The 26059-nt window shown below is 44.6% G+C and overlaps 1 protein-coding gene across 1 annotated transcript in view; it reads right to left on the bottom strand.

Moving 5' to 3' along the window:
- Positions 1 to 839: 839 nt before the first annotated feature.
- LOC141410449 (patr class I histocompatibility antigen, A-2 alpha chain-like) overlaps positions 840 to 26059 on the bottom strand; it is a 54456-nt gene continuing 29236 nt past the window's right edge. Inside the window, exons 4-5 of the mRNA XM_074082614.1 lie at positions 1097 to 1372; positions 840 to 934 (exon numbers count right to left, since the gene is read on the bottom strand). Of these exons, the coding sequence (XP_073938715.1) occupies positions 840 to 934; positions 1097 to 1372 (371 nt within the window). The remainder of the gene's footprint in view (positions 935 to 1096; positions 1373 to 26059) is intronic.

Below are 26059 nucleotides of genomic sequence, written 5' to 3'. Positions count from 1 at the left end.
GTGTCACTCGGTGTCACACAAGGCAGCTGTCTCATGCTGCAGAACAAAAACAAATGCAGGGCAATCATAAGTGTCAACATTCTGAACAACTTATTGTTCACTCAAAAGATACAAATTCATAGTGTCCCTGTAACCCAGTTATGACCCCTCTGCTCTCCCCTTCTCTCATTTCAGGTCCTTCAGGGTCTCATCTTTATGAGCTATGAGACATATTAAAGCCCTGGGTATTGTCACTGCCTAGGATAGAACAAACAAACAAAAATATACCTGTCATAATCCACAGGAGACATGGCTAAAGGAGGAATTATGGGGTAGTTGAGTTCCCCTTATAGGCTCCCATCCACACTACCCCAAGAGTCTCAGAGACCAACTTCCTTTATACTTACAGGCAGCTTGAGCGTAACGCCCTCGTTTTCTACTTGTGAGAAGGTAACCCATAAGGACCCAGAGGATAGGCAGTTTCAAGAGGGCCTAGAGAAACCTTCTACTCTTAGATCCAGGGAAGATTCCAGAACTTCAATCCAGGGGAAAACAGGAAAGGGTATGTGTAGGTCTGACTTCTAGCTGCTGAGAATCAGGTCTGCACCACTATAATCATTGATGTGAACTATTTGTCCTTCTTTTTCCACAGAAGGTTAAGTGTTAGCAAAGAGTGTTGCAGACTGGTGAGCACCTGTGTGTGCAGAGCACACTTCTACCTGGGCACTGAAACCCACCCTCCCACCCTGCTTAGCCCTCCTACCCTGCTTAGCCCTCCCACCTCCCTCCACCCCAGCCCCCAACGTGAGACAAAACAACATATAACTTTATGTCCTTTCCTTACCTGAGTTTTTCTTCCTCTACATCACAAAAACCACAACAGCTCCAGTGACCACAGCTCCAAGAACCAGACCAGCACAATTTCCATGATGGGGATGCGGGGCTGAGGAAGTGGCTCTGGAATGGGATGGACTGGATCGGTAGAACAGGATGGAAAGAAAAGGGAAGGAAAGGTGAGTAACCCCGATGCTCAGGTCTCAGCCCTGCCCCTGCTTAGTCTCCAGAATGGCTCCTGCTTTTTCTGATTAGAGGCTCTGTGTCCTTGTTCCTTCTTAACTCCATCTCAGGGTGAGGGGCTCACGCAGCCCCTCATGCTGCACATGACTTGTGTACCTCTCCTTCTCCCCAGAAGGCACCACCACAGCTGCCCACTTCTGGAAGTTTCCATCCCCTGCAGGCCTGGTCTCCACAAGCTCCATGTCCTGGGTCTGGTCCTCACCATCCCACTGCCAGGTCAGGGTGATCTCCGCAGGGTAGAAGCCCAGGGCCCAGCACCTCAGGGTGACCTCATGGTTAGCAATGGGGTGGTGGGTCACATGTGTCTCTGGGGGATCTAAGGGAAAGAATCAGGAAATTCGGGCACTTTGTAGTCGTCCTGTGGTGCTCTAGCCTTGCTCCTGTGACTCTCCTGAGAATGGATAGGACAATTGGGGTGAAAAAGGAAAGTGCAAATTCCAACACTAGCCTGGACACTGATATCCTGAAAAATCTATTCTTTGGAAACTTCTAGAATCTTGATGAGAAAGCTCAGGGTTGGAAGCTCAATGTCTCTGATGGGAAAACAGAGACTTCTGGATCTCTCTGGATAGAGAAACTCAGAAAAACTGGAGTCAGACCTCCAAAGACCTTGAGTCTAGGGCGAGCAACAAACCTGAGAGTTTCTGACTTGAAATCTGCTGCCAGTCAAAGGGAACTGATGATCAGCTATTTCAGGGCTCCTCTCTCCTTCCACCCTGAGACAGACTGGATATCCAATTTTCCTTACAGAAAGGGAAGTCATTCTGACCTGAGATGTCATTCCCTTTCCCTGCCCCCATGGGAGGGGCATGGACGCTGGCCCCAGGGGAGGATAAATCGGGGAAGTCCACTGTGACTCCATACCTGTGCAGTAAAAGATGGTTCGTGGCGCCATGACCCCTGTCTTGGGGGTCTGGCAAGAATCTGCATCTAGGTGGTGGAATCTAAGGGTAAGGCTTTGGAACCTAGAAACGTGGTGATACTGTGAGGTCGTTTCATGAGTGTCCAGGCAGAAGAACCTGACTCAGTTTGGAAGATGGCGATGTTTATGTATAGATAGATAGATAGATAGATAGATAGATAGAGATCGATAGATAGATAGATAGATATAGATATTTATAGTTGACCAGTCCTGATTATATATATATATATATTTTTTTTTGCTTCTCTTTGGACCAGGATAAGCCTTTCAGTAGTGACTACCACAGCTGGGTTACTTAGAAATTACAGTAAAGAGGACTTTATGTGGGAAAATAATTTGCATTTACAATATGGGAAGGTTTTAGGTATGTTACACACTTATTTAAAACTTTTCACGTATTACCCCAAAGTAACTGCTCTTTAATGTTGGAATTATACCAAATTATAATAAATAGCTTTAATTGTGTTTAAAAGTCATATGTTCATTGTTTAAATATAGATTTCAGAATTTAAGAAATTCTTGAAATGTATAAATTTCTCCTTAATGGACTGATTTTACGACTCTAGAACAAAACAAAACTACTTAGCAATAGAATTTCCCCTTAAATCTTAAAACCAAATGACAATGTGCATAATATCTCATAGCTAATTGAGAGCAAATACAAATTGAACTGCAATACAAGTGATGTACGCAAGATGGCAGAATAGGATATCTCTCCTTCTATCCCAGCACAGAAGCAATAACATGTCAGCCACCACAGACAAGTGCCTTGGCCAGAACTGTAGGATCCATATAGGAGTTTTTGATTCTGTGGTGGAGCCCAGGACCAAGGAAGGTCATTTGAAAAGGCAGGCTCATGCCCTGGTGAGGCTCACTGACCATGGTCCCAGCTACAGACCCAGAAAGAGCCCCAGCCCCCTGGACTGGCCTTGGTATTGCCACCAGCAACATCGACCAATGAACCTGTGAGGAGTTGTACCTGCCCCTGCACTGGGTAGCAAACCTTCTCCTTTCAGCTACTTCCAGCTGTAACCTGGGAGATGCTCTGCCCCCAAAGATTTGCCAGGAGACAAGCATGCCCCTGATCCTTGGAGGGCCCCCCTTACTGATTTCAGTCTTACCACAGATGCTGAAGCAGCTTTGTAAGTCAGATCCAGCATTCCTCAGCCACGGTTAGGGAGCAATCCTGCATGCTCAGGAACCTGGCAGGAGACATGCAGGGCCATACGCAAGAGGCAGGCTCCAAACCTCATCCCAATTTGGGATGCTGAAATGACCCTGTGACTCTGCTCAGGCTTCTCTCAGTCTCAGTCCTGGAAAAGTCCAACCTGCCTAGGGACCTGCTGAATGATATGCTACAGGCAAGTCTATCTACTTCATTCCAACTGCACATCCCCAAGTGACCCTGCAACTGGAACCAGACCCCCAGCTACAAATCATGAGAATCCTACCCACCTTTGGACCTGGAGGAAGACATGTCTGGTCAGGCTGGGAGACTGTCCATCAATGTTGGTCCCATGGCAGATCCTGATGCAGCCCAGAATCAGTTCCAGTCCCTCTCAGCTAAAATCCCAGCATACCCTGCCTGCCCAGGGACCAGCTGAGTGATAGGCTCATCTGTGCCCTTGGAGGCAACCTGCTGACCTTGATCCAGATGCAGATCAAAATTAGCCCCCCGATCTGTTTCCAGCCCAGCTCAACTGTGGTCTAGAGCAGTCTGGCCTGCCCAGGAACCAGTCAAGAGGCACACCCTTCCATGTCCAATGAAGCAGGCTGGCAGGAAGGGGTTCCAGCCCTGCCCAACCATAATCTGGGACCCGTGCAGTGTACCCACCTACCTGCCCAGTGACCCACTGGAAAATACAACCGTCTACACAACTGCTAGAAGGTTCACCATCTGGGAACCCATCTGCAGAACCTTGTCCCAGGATCAGCCCTAATGACCAAGGTCCTAACTGAAGACCAGTCTACCAGGGACCAGACAGGATCCACACCTGCCTGAGCAGGTGGGATTGCCAACTACAGACTCCGCTGTGGACATAGAAGTGGACCTGCTCACACCCTGGAGGACTGAGATCCCAAAGGCAATCACTGGGATCCAGCGGGAGAAAGGTCTTTACCTCCCAAACCAATCTGTAAAGACAGCAATTGGCATTGTCCTTCAGTTCACAGACCTCAAATAAAGGTAACATGAATTAAGAGAACTCCCAGGGAATTTTCAGTGAAGTAAGAAGTAAGGTCATCAGGTGAAAAAAATGAGGAAGGAGGGTTGGCAAAGTGGTTCAAGCAGTAAGAGCACATGCTTAGCAAGTGTGAGTTCCTGAGTTCAAATCCCAATGACACCAAAAAAAAAAAAGTGAGAAAAGAGGGTTGGATGTTTGAACAAAGGGAGAAGGTATGTACGAGTCATCCAGGGCCATGGTACACCAAAAGTGAACCTGACAGGATAGTGTCTATGTGTGGAAGGTCTGGAGGTTGTTAAAGATTCTCTCCAAACTGTGGAAGGGGAAGGCACTTACCCCAGGGCCCAGGCATTCTGACACCTATGCTGGAAATGCAACATGCAACCCAGGCACAGGGCACTCTTCTGCCCTGATGAGTAGACAGAGGCCCAGGAGGGGACAAAGTCTTCCTCCTGAAAATCCCAGTATACATTTCCACACTACAGGATATTAGGTTGACACAGAGTAGTTGTTCCCAAATAGGACGTGATTTTATTTAAAAATCTCAGTGAGCAGGGAGTTTCCAAAAGGTGAGTTTCAAAAAATGGGGAAATAGAGATTAAAAGAAAAGTGTCTTTTCAGTTGTCTGGAGCGTTGTCAGTAGGAGCTCAAAGTAGGGTGGCTGTTAGCAGATAAATGAAATGGAGGGCACAAGATCTTCTCAACTCTCCTCACCTCTAGTTTCTGCCACATCCCTGCCCTGGACTCCTGTGGATCCCTGGGCTGCTCAGCTTCATCCTCCATTGATGCTTAGCCTAGAATGACATCCCAGCCTGACCCAGCCCAGACCCCTCCCAGCTGCTCAGGCATGTTAGGAGAGTAGCAGGTGGAGCCCCCATGTGGCCACAGGGTTGAGCCCCGGAGACCCAGCTCCCGGGCAACCTCCTCATCCAGGATACCATCTCCCTAGGCTCCCAGCACCAGGACAAGGTTCTGCACAGAAGGGGTTCTCCCATTCCATATCAGAATTAAGGTCCAAAGGATTTTTTCTTAAAATCTGCACTGACCTAGAAGCTTCCTGTCCACTGTGTGACCACAGATCAGAGCAAGGCTTCCAGCCCATAGCAGCTAGTTCCAGGGTGGACCCATAAAATTACTGGTTCCCTTACTCGCCTGGATGGGACCTTTGACCCCACATTCTTGCCACTTGTTTCAGCTTGTTCTCCTTCTGGGACCTGGGCATCCACCTGAGGCTCATCACAGTGAGTCTCCCACCCTTGGGTCTCAGGGAAGAATCCCTGGGATGTTAGGTCAGCAGGGAGGGAGGCTCCTGAGGAAGTGAAAAGAGGGAGCAAACAAGGAGTTGGGAGATTAGAGAGTCTGAAAAGGGGAGAGGAAGTTTCCAGGGAGGAGGGTGGCATGGGAAGGGCCGGCCTAGGGAACTTCTGTGGGGCTGTTTGGAAAGGGTTGTCCAGGTCCTGGACCATAGCAAGAGAAGGCCAGGTATCTATACCAGTGCTGTAGGGACCAGACCTGGTTCTGAATTCCTTGGTTTCTAGGGTCCCACTTCCTAGAACAGGATATTACAGCAATGTAGAAGTCCAACCCTGGGCAGTCCCTGTCACAGCCTTCAGCTGTCCCTTCTTCCCTTATGACAACCAAAGCTTCTGCACCAAGCTAAAGAGCCCTGGAGGAAAATACTCTGGACAGAGTGTGAAGGCTGGACATCATCCTGAGCTACAGGGACCTCAGGGAGGGACCAAGTCAACAACTCCCCATTTCTGTGTTTGGAGCTGTCCTGCCACCAGTCAGCTCACATTAAGTGGATAGGGAGATTCTTCCCTTTCCCTCAGGAGACCCAAGGACCTGACTCCTTAGGCTGGACCCCTCAAGCCCCTCTCTGCATTCCTATGCCCTGAAACCAGGAGCTGTGCTGTGCTGAACCAAAGTCCTATTTCTGCTACAATGACAGACCCAGGATTTTGGAGGTCCACAAGCCAGGAAACACCACGCCACAGCTGTTTTCTGGAAACCAACACCTACCACCCTGCACCTGGAGATTCACTTCTGGACCTACGAGACCTCAGTGGGAGATGGTAGCTATGGAGTCCATCTGTGGTGCTAGTATGAATAGACCATGAGTTTGGGGTCACACTGGTCATTGTGCTGGTAGAAGGGCTCAGGAAACTGAGATGAATTATTGGGCGCCAGGCACATCACAGAAGACCCTTATTATGGACTGAGTTGTGTCCTCCCAAATTCCTAATCCCCGATGTAATTGTATTTGGAAAAAGGGCCATTAAGATGTCACTGAGATTAAATGTGGCTGTTTATTTGTATCATCTTTGAATTCATTCAGGTGCTTATACATATCCTCTTTAATTTCATTGATCATTCTAATTGTTCTTTTGGGTACCTTGTTTGAAATCTCATCCATTTAACTATTGTCCAAGTCCTTTCTATGGAATTATTGACTTTTGGAGGAGAAGTGTTGCCTGTTTTTTCATATTACATGTGTTTCTAGTTGGTATTTATGCATCAGACCAAGTCATTGGTTGGAAGTTTTAATCACCTTACAGTTTTTAAGTTGAAATAATCCTGTGTTCAGGCAGGACAGGATAGTGGCCAAGTCAAGGTTCTATTTCTCACCACTGGACTGGAAGCTATGGTTCAATAGCCAATTATTTGCCAACTGGGCACTGCACTTGATCTCCAGCACTGCTTAGATCAAGGTAAACTAGCTGAAGTCTCTTGTAGAAATCATGAAGTTGGTTGCCACATCTGGACACTTTCACTACAGATCTTCCCTTCTTTGTGTACTGGGAGCCACTGTTGGCTCCAGGGAACTTTATAGCCTGTGGTTTAGGCACGTTCTCACTTTTTCCACATGCTCACTCTTTGTGTCCAAGCCTCGGGATGACCCCTGAATGCAGCAGGGAGTAAGGAAAGCGAACAGTGTTGAGTTCTTAACTGGATAGGAGAGAACTGAGGAACCTAGTCACTGTGCCTGCTGATCTCAATTCTTACAGATGCAGCCCAGCAGTTTGCCTCCCTGTGGGGAGAGGGAGGTTGTGGAAGTTTGGATCTGGACTCTCACCACTGAGTCCTGACTGTCAGCAAACACAAACCAGGATGCAGCTTCCAGGGGCACATCTCAGTGCTTTCATTCCCTGCCCAACAGTTACCGTCCCTGTGGCGGAGGTAGAGGCTGTGGTGGGGTGGAGGCTGTAGTTATCACATGATTTGGAGCCTCTGGGGGAAAGATTGACTTACCCTGAGGTGCTGTGGCCAACAAATGCAGGCAGGAGGCAAGCCCTAAAGGCCAAATACTAACCCTTGGTGCTTCATTTCTGCCCAAGCCTCAGCTGAGGAACTCCTGAGGGAGGGTGGAGCTTCAGACCACCCTGGCACCCTGCACTGCCAACAGAGTTCCTCCACAGCTTGAACTTCAGTTTCTCTGTGGGACCATGTTAGACCTGTTCCCGCTTCTTGATCACCTCCTCTAGCTGTCTCTTACCCAGACTCTCGTAGCATGCCACAAGACTCCCTGAGCTAGGAGTGTTCATTGTTTTCAGAGCCCCAGAGTATCTCAGTTTCAAACAATAAGCCCCCACAGATGATGGTGTCTTGCTATAGCCCTCCAAGATAAGGGGAGTAGCAATATCGTTCTTCATCGAGGTTAACCTTCCACACTGGAGCAGTTACCATCTCACAAATCCCCACACTGTGTTCAAGGCTTGCAGGAGGTGCAGGATTATCTTGCAGCTAGAATTGACTGTCTGTCACCAAGACAATATGACTTACCTTGTGATGGCATCTTCATTTTCCTCTTCCCCTCCCAAGAAGCCAGAGATGGTTAGCAACTGTTTGCAGTTTCACTCTGTTGCCTCAATTTCTCTATGCTTTTCTTCTGTCCTGTTACCTATTGTGATTCCCAATGCTCTTCCTCTTTCTTTCTTAAGAAGTCTTTCCTTGGTTACCTGACTCTTCTCATTCACAGAGTTAAAATGGTAGATGTCTCTGACCCACTATCTTGCCACTCCTTTTTTTCCTTTATGGTGAAAAAATCTATATTAAGAATTAGCCAGAGATTCCAAGATGGCGGCTAGAGGGAGGAAGCAGAAAGCGAGCCTCCTATAGTGAAATCTTGGAGAGACACTGGAGACACACTTTGCAGGCATAATCACTGAGAAGAGGCATAATTTTGACCCCTCCACACCACCAGCCGGCACAGAGAATCTCCACTTCACATTAAATGGAGAAACCAGGAGGGCCCCTGTGCTGCCAGTCGCCAGCACCCAGATGGCTTGGGAAGACCTGGACCAGGTGAGCTTCGCGATATCTGCAGTACTCCCACAGACAAGCCTGGGACCAAGCAGCATAGCCCCCTGGACAGACTGACCTCCACCCGGGGAAAAAAGAGAAACTGAGTAACAAGCAATAAGAACAATAAAGACACACGAGAAAGAGGGTGGGGTGCCCTGAGCGCCGAAGATTGGGGGAAGGGAATCCTTCCCAGGACTGTAAATAAACAAGCCCAGTAGGCCAGAGAGGCTCCGGCGGGAGCAGGGGCGCGCGACCAGCAACCAGGAGCGGGAAAGCTTGTGAGAGTGGTGGAGGGAGGAAAACTCCACAGGAGAGGAAGGAAGACCCACTTCCCACGTGAACTGTAAACAAACATGGTGGCTGGCAGGAGCAGCAGCACTGCCTAGTAATCAGGAGCAGGAAAGCTTGTGAAAGTGGTGGTGGGAGGAAAACTGCACAGGAGAGGGGGGAAGACCCACCTCCCACATGAACTGTAAATAAACACGCAGGCCTGACAACGCAGGTGCAGTGTCACCTTTCCCAGTGTGCTTGGAAAGGGGAAAGCTTGTAGCAGAGGCTCCCACACAGGAGAACTCTGAGCAAACAAAGCCTGTGGGGCCAGGTGAGTGCTAAGCTTACCCCAGAGATCTGCATAAATAATGCCACCAGCTTCAGCAGGCTGACAGCAGTGGGCAGGCAAGCCACAGCTGCAGATGCCATTCTCAGAACTGTCTCCAGACGCTTTTTTTTCTTTTTATCCCTACCCTTGATGAGAGAACAACTGAATTACACCTGCATGCTGAAAAACTTACTGAAACTGTATTGCATTTGAACTTGGGACACTTGGAGGGGTTGGGGTGTGTGTGTGTGTGTGTGTGTGTGTGTGTGTGTGTGTGTGTAGTTTTGTTCTACTTTATGCGTCCCCTTTGATGAGACAACTACAGAACAACATCTAAGGCACCATCTCCAGGATTGGAGACTGAGACTGACACCCAAATTATTAAGACTGAAACTTCATTGCATTTGAACTTGGAGGTTTTTTGGTTTTTTGGTTTTTTTTTTTAATTTTTCTACTTTTCATCTTATTTTAATTCATTTTTATATATAGATATTTCTTTCATTTACTTATTTTTATTTTTATTCTTATCTCTTTTTTTATTTTTGATTTTCAATCCTCTCTCTGTCTCTCTAATGTCTGTTCAGCTTACTGTCCATTAGTACACTAATACTCCCTGTTTATACCTTTGAAACTTTCTTGTCTGATACCTTGTTCTGTTTTTTCCTTCTTGTCTGTGTATTTGTTTTCCCCCTTTCTTTAACTTCTTGCTTTCCATCTCAGCTCACACTTCCATTCTAAATATTACCATTGTTATTATTACAAGCTAGAAAATACTTAATTGTGCACAGTACAGGGACAGTAACAACACCAAAGACAATGACAGGAAGACAGAAAAAACAGGGAAACCAGTTTCCCCATAGCAAAAAATTAGTACAGGAACTGGAGGGGAATGAAGAAAACAGACACTCAGATCCAGACTCCAACAAAATGAAGATAAACTATGCCAAAGGACCCAATGAAGCCCACAAGAATAATTTAAAAGAAGACATACTACAGGTACTCAATGAGAATTTTATAGAGATGATACTGGATAGGGTCAACCAAATGTACAGGAGACACTCAAGAAATTCCAAGACAACAAAAATAGAGAATTTGAAAAAGCAAAAGAAGAAATAAAGGAAACCATAGAAGCACTGTATAAACACCAAAGTGAAACAGAGAACACGATGAATAAACAGATAAATGAACTCAGGACAAAAGTTGACAACATTAAAGAGGAAACCACCCAGGATATGGAAAACCTCAGAAGAAAGAACGAAACAGAACTGCAAAACAAAACGGAAGGCCAATCCAGCAGAATAGAACAAACAGAAGACAGAATCTCAGAACTTGAAGATGAAATGGTAATTAAAGGAAAAACCGAAGAACTATTAATTAAATAACTCAAGACCTGTGAAAAGAAAATGCAAGAACTCACCAACTCCATCAAAAGACCAAACTTGAGAATCATGGGCATCGAAGAAGGAGAAGAGGTGCAAGCGAAGGGAATGCGTAATATATTCAACAAAATAATAACAGAAAATTTCCCAAATCTAGAGAGAGATATACCCATACAGATGCAAGAGGTCTCCAGGACACCAAACAGACCAGATCAAAATAGAAATATGAAAACCAGTAAATGTAATAAACCACATTAACAGAAGCAAAGACAAAAACCACTTGATCATCTCAATAGATGCAGAAAAACCCTTTGATAAGATCCAACACCATTTCATGATAAAAGCTCTAAGAAAACTAGGAATAGAAGGAAAGTACCTCAACATTATAAAAGCTATATATGACAAACCTACAGCCAGCATTATACTTAATGGTGAAAAAAATGAAACCATTTCCTCTAAAATCAAGAACTAGACAAGGATGCCCACTATCTCCACTCCTATTCAACATAGTACTGGAATTCCTAGCCAGAGCAATTAGGCAAGAAGAAGGAATAAAAGGAATACAAATAGGTATAGAAACTGTCAAAATATCCCTATTTGCAGACGACATGATCCTATATCTTAAAGACCCAAAAAACTCTACTCAGAAGATTCTAGACACCATCAATAGCTATAGCAAGGTAGCAGGATATAAAATCAACATAGAAAAATCATTAGCATTTCTATACACTAATAATGAACAAACTGAAAAAGAATATATGAAAACAATTCCATTTACAGTACCTCAAAAAAAAATCAAATACCTAGGTGTAAACCTAACAAAAGGTGTGAACGACCTCTACAAGGAAAACTATAAACTTCTGAAGAAAGAGATTGAGGAAGACTATAGAAAGTGGAGAGATTTCCCATGCTCATGGATAGTATAGTAAAAATGTCTATACTCCCAAAAGTAATCTACATGTTTAATGCAATTCCCTTCAAAATTCCAGTGACATTCATTAAAGATATTGAAAAATCTTCCGTTAAATTTATATGGAAACACAAGAGACCATGAATAGACAAGGCAATACTCAGTCAAAAGAACAATGCTGTAGGTATCACGATACCCAACTTCAAACTATATTACAAAGCAATAACAATAAAAAACAGCATGGCACTGGCACAAAAACAGATATGAAGACCAGTGGAACAGAAGAGAGGACCCAGATATGAAGCCACACAACTATAACCAACTTGTCTTTGACAAAGGTGCTAAAAATATACAATGGAGAAAAAGCAGCCTCTTCAACAAAAACTGCTGGGAAAATAGTTAGCAGTCTGCAAAAAACTGAAACTAGATCCATGTACATCACCCTATACCAATATTAACTCAAAATGGATCAAGGACCTTAATATCAGACCACAAACTCTGAAGTTGATACAGGAAAGAGTAGGAAATACTCTGGAGTTAGTAGGTATAGGTAAGAACTTTCTCAACGAAACCCCAGCAGCACAGCAACTAAGAGATAGCATAGATAAATGGGACCTCATAAAACTAAAAAGCTTCTGTTCATCAAGAGAAATGGTCTCTAAACTGAAGAGAACACCCACAGAGTGGGAGAAAATATTTGCCAGCTACACATCAGACAAAGGACTGATAACCAGAATATATAGGGAACTTTAAAAGCTAAATTCTCCAAAACTAATGAACCAATAAAGAAATGGGCAAGTGAACTAAACAGAACTTTCTCAAAAGAAGAAATTCAAATGGCCAAAAAACACATGAAAAAATGCTCACCATCTCTAGCAATAAAGGAAATGCAAATTAAAACCACACTGAGATTCCACCTCACCCCTGTTAGAATAGCCATCATTAGCAACACCACCAACAACAGGTGATGGCGAGGATGCAGGGAAAAAGGAACCCTCTTACACTGTTGGTGGGAATGTAAACTAGTACAACCACTCTGGAAAAAAATTTGGAGGCTACTTAAAAAGCTAAACATTGATCTACCAGATCTACCATATGATCCAGCAATACCACTCTTGGGGATATACCCAAAAGACTGTGACACAGGTTACTCCAGAGGCACCTGCACACCCATGTTTATTGCAGCACTATTCACAATAGCCAAGTTATGGAAACACCCAAGATGCCCCACTACTGACGAATGGATCAAGAAAATGTCGTATCTATACACAATGGAATTTTATGCAGCCATGAAGAAGAACGAAATGTTATCATTTGCTGATAAATGGATGGAATTGGAGAACATCATTCAGAGTGAGGTTAGCCTGGCCCAAAAACCAAAAATCATATATTCTCCTTCATATGCAGACATTAGATCAAGGGCAAACACAAGGGGATTGGACTTTGAGCACATGATAAAAGCGAGAGCATACAAGGGAGGGGTGAGGATAGATAAGACACCTAAAAAATTAGCTAGCATTTGTTGTCCTTAACGCAGAGAAACTAAAGCAGATACCTTAAAAGCAACTGAGGCCAATAGGAGAAGGGACCAGGAACTAGAGAAAAGGTTAGATCAAAAAGAACCTAGAAGGTAACACACATGCACAGGAAATTAATGTGAGTCAACTCTCTATAGCTATCCTTATCTCAACTAGCAAAAACCCTTGTTCCTTCCTATTATTGCTTATACTCTCTCTTCAACAAAATTAGAAATAAGGGCAAAATAGTTTCTGCCTGGTATTGAGGGGGTGGGGGGAGAGGGAGGGGGCAGTGTGGGTAGTAAGGGAGGGGGTGGGGGCAGGGAGAAGAAATGACCCAAGCATTGTATGCACATATGAATAATAAAAAAATAAAAATTTTTAAAAAATAGAGTCTATCATTACTCTTGTCTCATATCCAGTGTATTTTATATCTCAGACATTTTCATATTTGGACTTTGATTTTCATCTTTTATGTAACTTTCCTATTTCTTAATATGACTGATTGAAAATATGTAATACATTTAAAATACATGTTATAAAAATCATTGTATGCTAATTATTTTGGTCCTTAAGAATTCCTTTTTCTTGAGGCTGGGGACATGGTTCATGTGGTAGAATGCTTGCCTAGCAAATACAGGGTCTTCAGTTCAAACTCCAGTGCTGACAAAACCCAAAACAAACAAAAAGAAAAGAATTGCATTTTCTCGCTTTCATTTTATACTCAATGACTTTTTATTTGATGCCAGACATTAAGACTTTATTAGGTTAAGTGCTAGATACTTTTTCACTGTATAAATAAATATTCTGGAGATTCTATTACTGGGGATAAATTATTTTTGAGCTACTTGATCATGTTGCATCCTACTTTTAACATTTGTTAGGCAAAACTAGAATGTACCTATTCCAGGGCTAATTCTTCACCACTACAGACACTGACCCTCTGAATACTTTATTCAATGCCCAGCAAACTCTGAGGTTTTCTGGTATGGCTAGTGGGAACAGACACTGTTTCTGGCCCTGTGAAGCCCTAGGTACTAATGCTCCCCCTAGTTCATTTGGATTATGTTTTCCCCATCCTTGGGTAGATCTATTATATGCATATGCTGATGAGCTGAGTTACCTGAAGGTTTCCTTTACAAACTTCAAACAGTTCTGTTTTCAGCAACCTTCATTATGTGCTTCATCTCTCACGTTTTAACTGCCCTGTTCTCTCCAAATTCGGAACTCTGTCCCCTTCACTCAATGACACAACTAGGCTATTCAGGTCTTCTTCTTCCTGCATTGGCTTCTGGAAACTCTATCCTGGAATGAGGATGGACAACTGTAGGCTCCACCTCTTTCATTTCCTTTTCTCAGAGATTGCAGTCTCTGAAATAGTATTGTCTGCTGAGGATCTGAAAACCAATCTGTTTTTCATAAAATTTCCTGAATTTCTAATGTTTAAGGCATAAGAATAAATCTAGTCTTCATTAATCCATGATGGCTCAAATGAAAAGTTAACAAGCTGAATTTTTAAATCAAATAGTTACAATTTTAATTCTAAAACCTGAATTTGGTTTTTAATAGGTTTGACATTTTTAATTTCCTGTGTCCTCCAGGCATTTCCAAGCTTATATTTTTCTTCATCCATAATTCTGGCTATGATATGTTATTTTCTGTTTCTTAATTATTTCTTCTGGTAGTAGTATTAGGGTTTGAACTCAGGACCTTGCACTTGCTAGGCAAGTGCTCTATCACTTGAGTCCCATCCTCAGCCCTGTTTCTTAATTCTCTGTGCTCTCTTTTACCTCCTGGTAAATGAAGCCAGTGGTTTTGTGCCACCAAGTGCTTCCACAATGGTGTGCTGATTCCCCACAGATGGAAAGCAACAGGTTAATCAATCATGGACCACCTCCACAAAAACTGTGGGTGAAAATAAATCTTCTCTCTTGATAAATTAATCACCCCAAGTATTTTGTTATGGTGACAGAAAGCTAAATAACATAATACTATACTTGGGAGCCTGAGAAAATTCAAACATTATTTTTCCAGATTTGGCAAATGCCCTCCTATTAAGAGCATCATTTCTCTGAATTCCTGCTCACATTTGTATTTTGGCCTAAAAGACTATTTCTTGATTTGTACTATCTTGAATAAATGTCAATATAAAATAAATAAGCACATGATGATTAGGAAAGACTCAAACATTACACAAGGAATGAAATGACAATAATTAGTACATACCTTTCAATAATGACTCAGTGTCTCTTTGTTCTCCAATAACAAGACCCAAACCGGAAGGTTGGATTAAACAGCAATAACCAACTGTTTGTTGCCTAAAAGAAATGCACCTCACTGGCAAAGACAAGCACAGCCTTAAAGTGAAAGGATAGAAAAGGCATTCCAAACAAAAGAAAAATGAAAGCAAGCAGGAGTAACTATACTCATATCTGACAAAGTAGACTTCAAACCAAAATTATTCAGATGAGACAAAGTTCACTTCATATTGATAAAAAGAACAATATATCAAAGGTATAACAATTATAATCATATATGCACTGAAGTTTCATAAAACCATCACTATAAGCCGGGCACTGGTGGCTCATGCCTGTAACCAAGCTACTCAGGAGGCAGAGATCAGGAAGATCATGGTTCGAAGCCAGCCTGGCAAACAGTTCATAAAAACTTGCCTTAAAAAAAAAACCCATCACAGAAAAGGGCTGGCAGAGTGGCTCAAGTGGTAGAGTGCCTGCATAGCAAGTGTGAGGCCTTGAGTTCAAGCCCCAGTACCAAAAAAGGAGAAAAAAATCACTACCTTACATAAAGGCACAGATAGACCCCCAACACCATAATAGTGGGTGATTTTAATACCCACTCTCACCAATAGATAAGTAATACAGAAAAAAAATATCAACAAAGAACCTTCAGAATTAAATGACACTATAGATCAAATGGACTTAACACACATCTATAGAATATTCTACCCAACAGTCATGGAAAACACATTCTTCTCAGCAACCCATGGAATGTTCTCCAAAACAGATCATCTTTTAAGCCATAAAGCAAGACCAAACAAGAGTTGGTTCTTTGAAAGCATACACAAAGGTTGACAAACTGTTCACCAAAATATTCAAAAGAAAGAAAAAGACACATATTAATAAAATTAGAGATGGAGAATATAACACTACAACAGATACCACTAAAACACAGAGGATCATTAGGGAATATTTTGAAAACTTATACTCCAAAAAATTTAAAAATCTAGAAGAAATAGATAAATTTCTAGACACATATGACCTAACATAATTGAACCCAGAAGATATAAATAAGCTAAACAGATTGAAAATGAGCCATAAGATTCAAAGACTGATTTAAAAAAAAAAAATCCCAACAAAGAAAAGCCCAAGACCACATGGATTCACTGATGATTCTAAGAAAGAATTCACACTGATGCTCCTCAACTGTTCCACAGCATACAGGGAACTCTCCAAACTCATTCTGTGAAGGCTGTTTTACTCTAATACAGACAAGGATCCAACAGAGAGAGAGAGAGAAAGCGGAGAGCAGAGAGAGAGAAGAGAGAGCAAGAAGAAGGAAGGAAGGAAGGAAGGAATAGGATAACTTCCCTGATGAACTTGGATGCAAAGTCCTCAACAACATATCAAAAAGATCATACATCATGATCAAATTGGCTTCATTCTAGGAATGCAAGGAAGGTTCAACAGGCACCATCATGCCCAATTCCTTATCTCCATGTCTAGTGAACATGAAGATCAAATATTTCCTACACTGAGGACCTGGCTCCTCCTCACAAATGCCCCTGCCTGTCTTGTCCTTTTCTGCTGACGGCATCTCCATCTGTCCAGTAAACTATTGCAAATTTTTGGTGTCCTCTTTTACTGTTTTTTCATACACTAGAAATAGGTTATTAATAAATGCTATGAAGCCCTTCTTCAAAATATGTGTAGAATCCAATCACTTCCCCTGTTTGCACTGCTCACATCCAAGCTGAAGTGAACTATATGTCTAGCTTGGAGCACTGACCAGTTCCTTACAATTTTCCTTGCCACCTACCTGTCACTGGCCTCTCCATACTGTTCTCAGTTCATCAGCCAGAGAGATCTTTGAAAGGTGAAGTTGTACCCTATGTGTCTTTACTGAAACCTTCTTCAATGTAAGAATTCTTCCAGGATCCTCAAGGCCTACAGAGTCTGACCATACTTCTTGTTAGGAAAACGGTGCACATCACACACAAAGGAGGCTTACAAGAGGTATTTCATGTCCAAAAGTTTAATAAGTAGGCTGCCTGGCCGAGAAAAAAATGGCACAGCAGCTTCTCTTGGCAGGTCTGTAGCATTGGGAGAAAGCAAGGGTTAGCGACAGGCAAAGGGAGGTGGCAGGAGATAAGGGACAGTGGGGCTTTGTTCTGCAAGGGATGAGACCAGCTGCAGCTCAGGCTGCAGAATGGTGTGGCAAGGGGCAGTTCTTATCATTCCCCCATTTTTTGTTTCTTAAAGAGAGAGGGAGAAGAAAAGGGTTGGGTATTGGGGCACAGTTTGATCCTCTGGCTGCTTCTGACTGGCAGGCGGCAGTGCATGTTCTCAGGTGGGGGTCACCATTTTCACAATAGTCTCTACTTTGGTCATATTGAAAGCAGACAAAGGGGTTGTAAGTGGGGGATATAGACTGCAGGTCAACAAAAATAGTGGTTGTAAAGGAACATCCCTGTATAGGGCAATCAGTGGTTCCTGCAACATGAGAGACTGAGGCCTGGTTGTGTGTGTAGGTTTCTTGGACCTTGAATCTCCAGAGATATAACGGAGATGGGGAACCAACCAGAAGCATAGTAAAGATCCAGGTCATAAGAATGAGGAGTGTATAGGGAGTAAGGTGTATAGGGCAAGGTACCCGAGGCAGAGAGCTGTGCAATGGGGCCATCTCCATTCAGGGAGAGAAGTTGCCCACAGGCTGACACTCAGGAGAATGGGGATGAGGACAAGAATTACCACAGGAAGGGATGGAGTGAAAGCATAGGTGGAGTGATTTACAGTAAGGTGAAGAGTATGTTGGAAAATGAGTAGATTTCTTCAGGAGTAAAATCTGAGAGTGTACCCTGGAGATGGAGATCAGATATCCAATTTATAAAATAAGGGTAGAGAAGGTATGAGAAGGGAGGAAGACTAATCATATTAGGAGGTGGGAAATCTAAAGTCTCAGAGTAGAGGGTATATAGGAAGAAGTAAAAGCGTGGGCAGGCACTGACAGGAAAGAATGGGAGAGGAGAAATATAGAGAGTAAGTAGGCGGTATGTTAGATCCTTGGGCATAGGGTTTTATTTTATTTTCCGGAGTCTCAGTGGGTGTGTCTCCATCTTCTGAGACCTTAGGGAGGCAGGAGATCTTCACTTTCTTTGGTCCTGTAAGGAGAGATTTGTAGATCTTTTGTGGGGCTGCCAATTTTAGATTTTGAATGTGTACCCAGGAAGGGAATCCTGCTAACTTAGCAGCTGTGGGTGTGGTGAGGATGACCTTAAATAGGCCTTTCCACTTTTCCTGTAGGTGGCCAGGTGTGGTTGTACTTTTTAAATAAACCAGATCTCCCATTTGGAGGAAGGGAGTTATTTTGGTGGTGTCAGAGGGCTGTGGCAACTGATCATGAGCATGAGACCAAAGGAGAGAGCGAAGAAAGGTAAGGAGAGGATTGAGGAGAGTGGGGGAAATATTGGGGGGGATTTGGCTGAACTGTGATAGGGAGGAGCCGGCGGCCATAGAGGAGCTCAAAGGGGCTGAGCATGAGTGGTCCTTTTGGAAGGGCCTAGAGGCAGAGAAGGGCTAGGGGCAAGAATTTTGTCCAATCTAGATGGAATTTGAGAGAGAGTTTGGTGAGTGTATTTTTTAATGTGCAATTGGCACGCTCAACTTTACTTGAAGATTGGGGGTGGTAGGGGATGTGGAATTTCCAGTGGATGTTTAAGACTTGTGCCAATTTTTGGGAAATAGAGGAAACAAACTCAGGCCCATTGTCTGATTGCAGGGAGGCCAGGAGGCCAAACCGTGGGATAATATCTGTGACCAGAATTGTTGTTACTGTGGAGGTCCTTTTGTTAATTATAGAGAAGGCTTCAACCCATCCTGTGAAGGTGTCTACCAGTACCAAGAGATATTTAATTTTCTTTACTGGGGGCATATGGGTAAAGTCCACCTGCCAGTTCATGGCAGGGAGGTATCCTCTGGCTTGGTGGGTAGGAAAGGAAGGAGGTCTAACAGTGGAGCTAGGGTTTGTGTTCTAGCAGATCGAGCAGGATTGGGTAATCTGTTTGAGGTATTGTATGTCTCCTGGAGATAGGGAAAGGGATTGGCAGAGAAAGGTGTAAAGAGCATGAAGGTTAGGATGAAAAAGCGTATGTAAATAGGAGAGAAGAGTTTTAACTTCATAAGGTGGGGAGAGAGAGTTTAGTGAGGAGGGAGGAAGCTGGAGTAAGAGGGTACATGACCAATTGGGGTGCAGTTGAAGGGCTGCTCGCTTGGCCTCTGTATCCACTCAGTTATTTTCTCTGATAATTATAGAAGAGTCAGTTTGGTGGACTTTGCAATGAGTAATGCCTACCTGGGAAGGAAGGCATGAAGCCTCTAAGACCTGGGCTTTTAAGGCAGCATTGATAATGGTAGTTCCTCTTGTAGTTAGGAATCCCCTTTCCTTCCAGATTGCAGAGTGGGACAATAAAGTGTGAAATGTATATTTAGAGTTGGTATAAATGTTAATGGTTTGGGAAAGTAGAAGGATCTTTGAGAGTAATGACAACTGATTCATGATGTGAGGCAACAGAGGGGTTTTTGAGATCCCATACAATGGGGTTCAGCAATGTTACTGGTAAGGGCAAGGAGTTGGGACAATCTTGTGGAAGCAAGGCACCTATGATGGCAATGAGGGACTGTGAGGATGGAGACAAGGGGTTGATGGGTTGTGGCCTTTAGGGTGGCCTGAAACTTTGTTAAAATGTCTCTACCTAAGAGTGGAGTGGGACAATTAGGTAGCACTAAAAAGGAATGGGTAAAGAGGGTATCTCCCAATATGCAAGTTTAGGGAAAGGTCACTAAGGGCTGGGTAGGAGTTCCCTCCACCCCGACTATGGAGGTTGAAGAAGGCTTGGTAGGTCCCCAGAACTCTGGCAAGGCAGAAAAAGTGGTGCTGGTGTCTATGAGGAGAGAGATAGGCTTACCGTCAATGATGGCCATTACCCTGGGCTCCTGTGAAGTTATGGTCATCAGACCTGGGAGTCCTGGGCTCTGTCAGTCTTCTGCCATGCTTGCTTGTCCTAGAAAATCAGTTAGGGAGGAGGGACGTTGAGGGGGTCTAGACCCCCCTCCTTGAGAAGTGGAGGGGCAGTCCCTCACCCAGTGGCCCTCCTATTTGCACTTAGGACATGGTCCTGGTGGGCAGCATATCTTAGGACAGGCACAGACCCAGTGTCCCTCAAGGCCACACCAAAAACATGGGCTGGGAGGTGTTTGAGATTTTCCCTGGCCTTGTGAGTTGGAAACTGAGGGGTTTTGTCAAAGGGTGTGGGCCAACATCTGGAATTCAGTCTTATCTCTCCTCTCCTTATCAGCCCTTTGCTGTTTCTCATGGTAATTATAAACCTTAAAAGCCACATTTAGAATTTTAGCCTGTGGAGTCTGAGGACAATTTTTTAGTCATTTTAACTTTTTTTTTTTATATTTGGGACTGACTGAGAGATAAAATGGGTCATAAGAATAATTGTCCCATCTTGTGTTTTAGGATCAACTTTGGTATGGCATTGTAGTGCCTCTATGAGTCAGGACAAGAAACTAGCTGGATTTTCTTTTTCCTCTTGTTGAATTTTTCTAAGTTTATCCAAATTAACAACATGTTGGGCAGCCCTCTTTAACCCTGCCATTAGGCAGGTGACCATCTGGTCTCTGGAAGTTATGCCATTAGTTTGATAGTCCCAATGGGGTTTTGTCTCTGGAACCACCAATGTTCCCACAGGTGGGCAGAGGTGGTGCAGTGAATCTCATATGCGTGTGTCTTAGCCATGTCCGAGACCCTTCGTCTCTCCTTCAGGAGGAGGATTGAGGAGAGGATGGTATAAATGTCATGCCAGGTGAGGCTGTAAGATTGGGCCAAATATTGAAATTTTTTAATATAAGAGTCAGGGTTAGTGGTGAAGGAACCGAGGCATTTTTTTTTTTTAATTTGAGACAGGTCTGTGAGAGAAAAGGGAACATGAACTCGCATGATACCCTCAGCACCAGCCACCTCTTGGAGGGGGTAGAGGGAAACCAGTTGATTGGGAGTCTGTGAAAGCAAGTGTGTGGGGGACTCAGGGGATCCGCTGGTTCTGAGTTGGTAGGAGGGCAGGGGGAAGGGGAAGCAGAGGGAGGAGCGGAGGAAGGGGTGGGAGGAGGGGTGGGGGAAGCAGCAGAAGGAGCAGCAGAAGGAGTGGCGGAAAGAGGGGCAGGGGCCAATGGTTGAACAATGGCAGCCTATGTCTGATAGGGCAGAGACTCATCAGCAGGATCGAAAGAAGGGAAAGCATTGGAGTCAGGGACGGTAGTTGGGGTTTTTATAGCCAGAAGGACCTGGGCAGGGGAGCAAGGGGTACAGAGAGAAGGTTTAGAGCAGAGGTAGGACATAGGGAATCACCTTTCACTTTCCAGTGCATTCGCAGAAGTTATAGAGATCCCTGAGAATGTTAGGGTTGAGCATGCCATTAAGCAGCCATTTTGAGTCATTGTCCAATTGGTATTGTGGCCAAGCCTGATTGGAAAGAAAAATTAGTTTTTGGACTTTGAGATAAGGTGAGAGCCGTAAGGGCTTGAGGTTGGCCAGTAGGCAGCCCAGAGGAGTGTCTGAGGGAATTTTGGAAGGTCCAGTCCCCATGATGAGACCTGGTCTGAGGAAGAATATGGTGGGTGTCCCCAAGATATTGCTTTCCTAGACAAAACAGAGGAGTGGAGGACATCAAGGGAACGTCTTCGCCAAGAGGATTGTCCACACCCCAGGAACCCAGTTCCTGGAGGGAGTGAGCTGGGACCTAGCATTAGGATTTTGACCAACTGAGAGAGAGAGAGAGAGAACCACAACTCACGGCATGAGGGAACTCACCAAGGGAAGACCGAGGAAATCAACCGGTGGTGGGCGAGTAATGGGAGTGCACTGGCCTTGAGGAGGTTCCCTGTGAGCGAGAATGGCGATGGAGGCACTAGTCTAGGGTCAGGGGTCCCGGCAAAGCAGCTCAAATCCCAGTAAGTTTATCCAGGCTTAAGGAAGGCAGCTCCCACATACATGGCTTTGGTTGGCTGGTATAATCCCCCGAGCAGGCACCCCTATATAGGGTATGTCAGCCTTGTGGCCAAAGTAGGCTTGGAAGTGCAGCGTATATCAGGAGGGCCTGAATTTATTGACTGGGAGAGCAAGATCGATGCTGGAAGCTCACCTGGTCCCAGGTTTTATTACCAAAATGTTAGGAAAACGCCACACATTGCACACAAAGGAGGCTCATGAGAGGTATCTCATGTCCAAAAGTTTAATAAGCAGGCTGGCTGGCCGAGAAAAAATGGCACAGCAGCTTCTCTCAGAAGGTCTGGCCTTAAGTAGCATTTGGGAGAAAGCAACAGTTAGGGACAAAGGGAGGTGGCAGGAGATAAGGGACAGTGGGGCTTTGTTCTGCAAGGGATGAGACCAGCTGCAGCTCAGGCTGCAGAATGGTAGCAAGGGGCAGTTCTTATCACTGCTGACCTACTGTCAATAATTCTGGGCAGCTCTCCCCAGAACAAACAGACAGAATTCTGTGCCAGGGCTTGTGCACTGCTTAGAAAAAGCTTCTTCCAGACATCTTCATGACAAATTCCTTCATTTTGTCATATCTTTCCTCAAAGTTCACCTTCCCTATGAGGCTCACAATGTACACCCTAGTAAGGCAGTCTTCTTGTCTGACTCCATGCACCCTCATCCTGGATCGTAATTTTCACCTCCTTCTGCATGGACATGGTCCTTATTAATTCTCCTTAGAGTGTATCATGTGCCTCTTCTCAGTAGAACACATGCTCAAAGGCTGGCAATTTTGGCCTGTTTTTAGTTCCATGATATATCCTAAATGCAAAAAAATGTGTGTCATGTAGATAGTACCCACCAAATATCAGCTGAATGAATGATCATTGCAAAGCACCTTCCTCTTCAGGAGAAAAAAATCATTATTAATGGAGCCTGAGGCCAAAGGCTACTCTGTGGCAGCTATAGCACCAGGTCCTCTCCCACTGAGGTCATGGTCACCTGTGCTTTTCTCACATCTACTGTCCTCCCTCCATCCTTCTTCCCTCTTATTTCATCCCTCCTTCTCTCTATAGCACATGAGAACAGATTTGTCTTCAGAAAAGATACTTGATTTATGAATCATCTTACTATCAAATGAAAATCTAAATCAGAGTTTGCTTTTAAATCCGTGAACTCGGTTTGTAGCCCATGCTGAGATTAGTAGAGCTAATTCAGGGAGAGCTTTAGATGAACAAAGAAGATGGAAACCTAACAGAACTTTTCTAAGATGAGAAATCATGAGATTCTTTGCTATTCCCAAAACCTGCTTCCTTTAAAAATATTGGGAAACCCAGGAAGCAGTGAGAGAGGAAGGACAAGTACTGGACAAGACCGAAAATTCATTTCTTGATAACACAGAGATTCCTAAAAGCATCGAGATGGGCCATGTGGAAAAATATCAGGAAAAGTACTTCCTGCTGCTCTCAGAGATGGGAGGATTCACAAAGGAGAATGACACCAGAACTCACACATGATAAAAAGAACAAGCATAATTCTCTATGAAAACATAAACAAAAGGTGATAGTGGCTGGATATCAGACTCAGGCCTCAGCTTAGGCTGATCTGTCACATGAGGCCCTGGATGCCCACGGTCTTGGAAATAGGTCAAGGTCCTGCAACACATATCCCAATGATTGCAAAGGTCCTGGTGGGGCAAGGCTCTACTAAAGGGACAAGGACTAAGAAGGAGGGAAGATGATCCTGCTGAGGAGTGAGCATATCAAAGCCCAAGGGGGAACGAGCACCAATGAGGCATGGCTCTGTCCATATGTGGCTTCTTACAGCCTTCTCCTGACCCCACCTGCAACACACTCAGCACAGCAAACACAAGGATTCTGGAACCTTACCAAGTTCTATTTTTCTGTCTCAAGTTTATTATTCTTCCTTTGATTTTATTAACTCATCAACCACATATTGTGACAAGAATTTGAAAAACAAATCCATATCCACATTCTTATTGTCAACAGGACAGTGAGAACTTGCACTTCAGTGCAACCTAATGTTAGCAGAGGGATGGAGTCATCCCAGTCCTTCCTCTGCTGGAGCACCAGGTTGATCAGGAAAGAGGAACCAGGTGTGTGGGGGGAGCAATCTTGATACTCAGGACTGCACTGGGCTCCTCATTTCCTCACATTATGCTGACAGGAACACAGACACTTGGACACAGTCACTGGCCAGTTGCAGACAGTGAAGTCAGGAGCTCTTGAGGTCACAGGAGGAAGGGGCTAGAGACCTGAACAAATCTATATGGCTCAGTCCCTCAAATAGCAGCTGACACACACTGTAGGAGAAAATGAATGTGAACCAATTCAGATCAGTGGTGACACTGTGAACAGCCTAATACAAGATCAAAATATGCCTACCCACAGAATCCTCATAAGCCAGGAGTCTGCCCTCTGCCCCACCCCCAGTCCCACTTCAGGTCTTCAGAGTGCCACCTTTTTAAGCTGTGAGAGACGAATCAGAGCTGTAAGCACTGTCCCTACCTGCAGTAGGACCTACTCAGACCCCACAGGAGACATGGAAAAAGGAGGAATTATGGGGTGGGTGAGTGCCCCCATGGGCTCCTATCTACATTGCCATAAGGGTCTCCCATCATACTTACTTGCAGTTTGAACATAGCTGCCTTTTTTTCCATGTATTGGTAGAAAACCACCTGTGAGAGGACAGAGAAGACAAGGTCATGAAGTCCTAGGTGTAGTACTAGTCTGAGACCTCAGGGAAGTTTCTAGAACTGTGATTACACACCCAGGGTAGGATCTCATGGCATGATGAAAGGGAATACAATACAAAGGTTCTGAACAAATTGCACTGCTAGAGGGAACTTCTCCTTTCACCTCTCACTATTGGGTCCCCATCACCATCATCACCAGTGTAAAATAGCTGTCCTTCTCTTTCGATTTTCAAAACAGCAGGTATGAGGAAACAGGGCCCTGGGTTGCATAAGCACCTTGCGTGATACAACTTCCCATTTACAAGGCAGGGCACATTTCTACCTGGGTCTTGAAATCTTGTGGGACAAGAACTAAGACCCTGCCCCTTCCCTACCTTCATTCCTTCTCCTCCTCCATTTTACAACAGGGACCACAGCTACAATGACCACAGATCCAATGATTCCAAGGATGAGGATGATGGGCTGAATCGGTGGTTCTGGGAATGGGAGACAAGGGAAGGTGAGTGGCCCCGACCCCCATCTCTCAGTCCCGACCTTCACAAGGGTCTTCACAATGGCTCCTGATTTCCCTGACAACAGGCCCACATCCCCTCCTTACCCCATCTCAGGGTGAGGGGCTCACGCAGCCCCTCATGCTGCACATGGCACGTGTATCTCTGCTCCTCCCCCGAAGGCACCACCACAGCTGCCCACTTCTGGAAGGTTCCATCCCCTGCAGGCCTGGTCCCCACAAGCTCCATGTCCTGGCTCAGGTCCTCCCCATCCTGCTGCCAGGTCAGGGTGATCTCCGCAGGGTAGAAGCCCAGGGCCCAGCACCTCAGGGTGACATTCTGGTCAGAGATGGGGTGGTGGGTGATGTGTGTCTTTGGTGAGTCTGAGGGTTGCAACAGGAAAATCAGACATTTTCCATTCCCTCCCATGGCCACTGAAGCACCACTCTTGAATGTCCTGAGAATGGATAAGACAAGTGAGGTAGGGAAGGGATTACAAAACTGAGACATCAAACTGGACTCAGGCTTCTCAGATAATCTTATTTATGGACCGTTCTAGTTTCAGGCTGAGACAGTTTGAAGTAAGAGGCTTCAGATCTCTGAGAGGGACTTCCAGTTCTGACCTGGGTGGAGTAAGAGACTTGCCAAAATTAGAATTGGACCTCCAAAGACACTGGGATGAGACAAGGAAGAGAGTGGCCCTGTG

The sequence above is a fragment of the Castor canadensis genome, chromosome 8 (assembly GCF_047511655.1).
Source record: "Castor canadensis chromosome 8, mCasCan1.hap1v2, whole genome shotgun sequence".
Classification (NCBI taxonomy): Eukaryota; Metazoa; Chordata; class Mammalia; order Rodentia; family Castoridae; genus Castor; species Castor canadensis.
The sequence above is the reverse complement of the archived record's forward strand: the minus strand, read 5'-3'. Positions and strand labels throughout refer to the sequence as shown.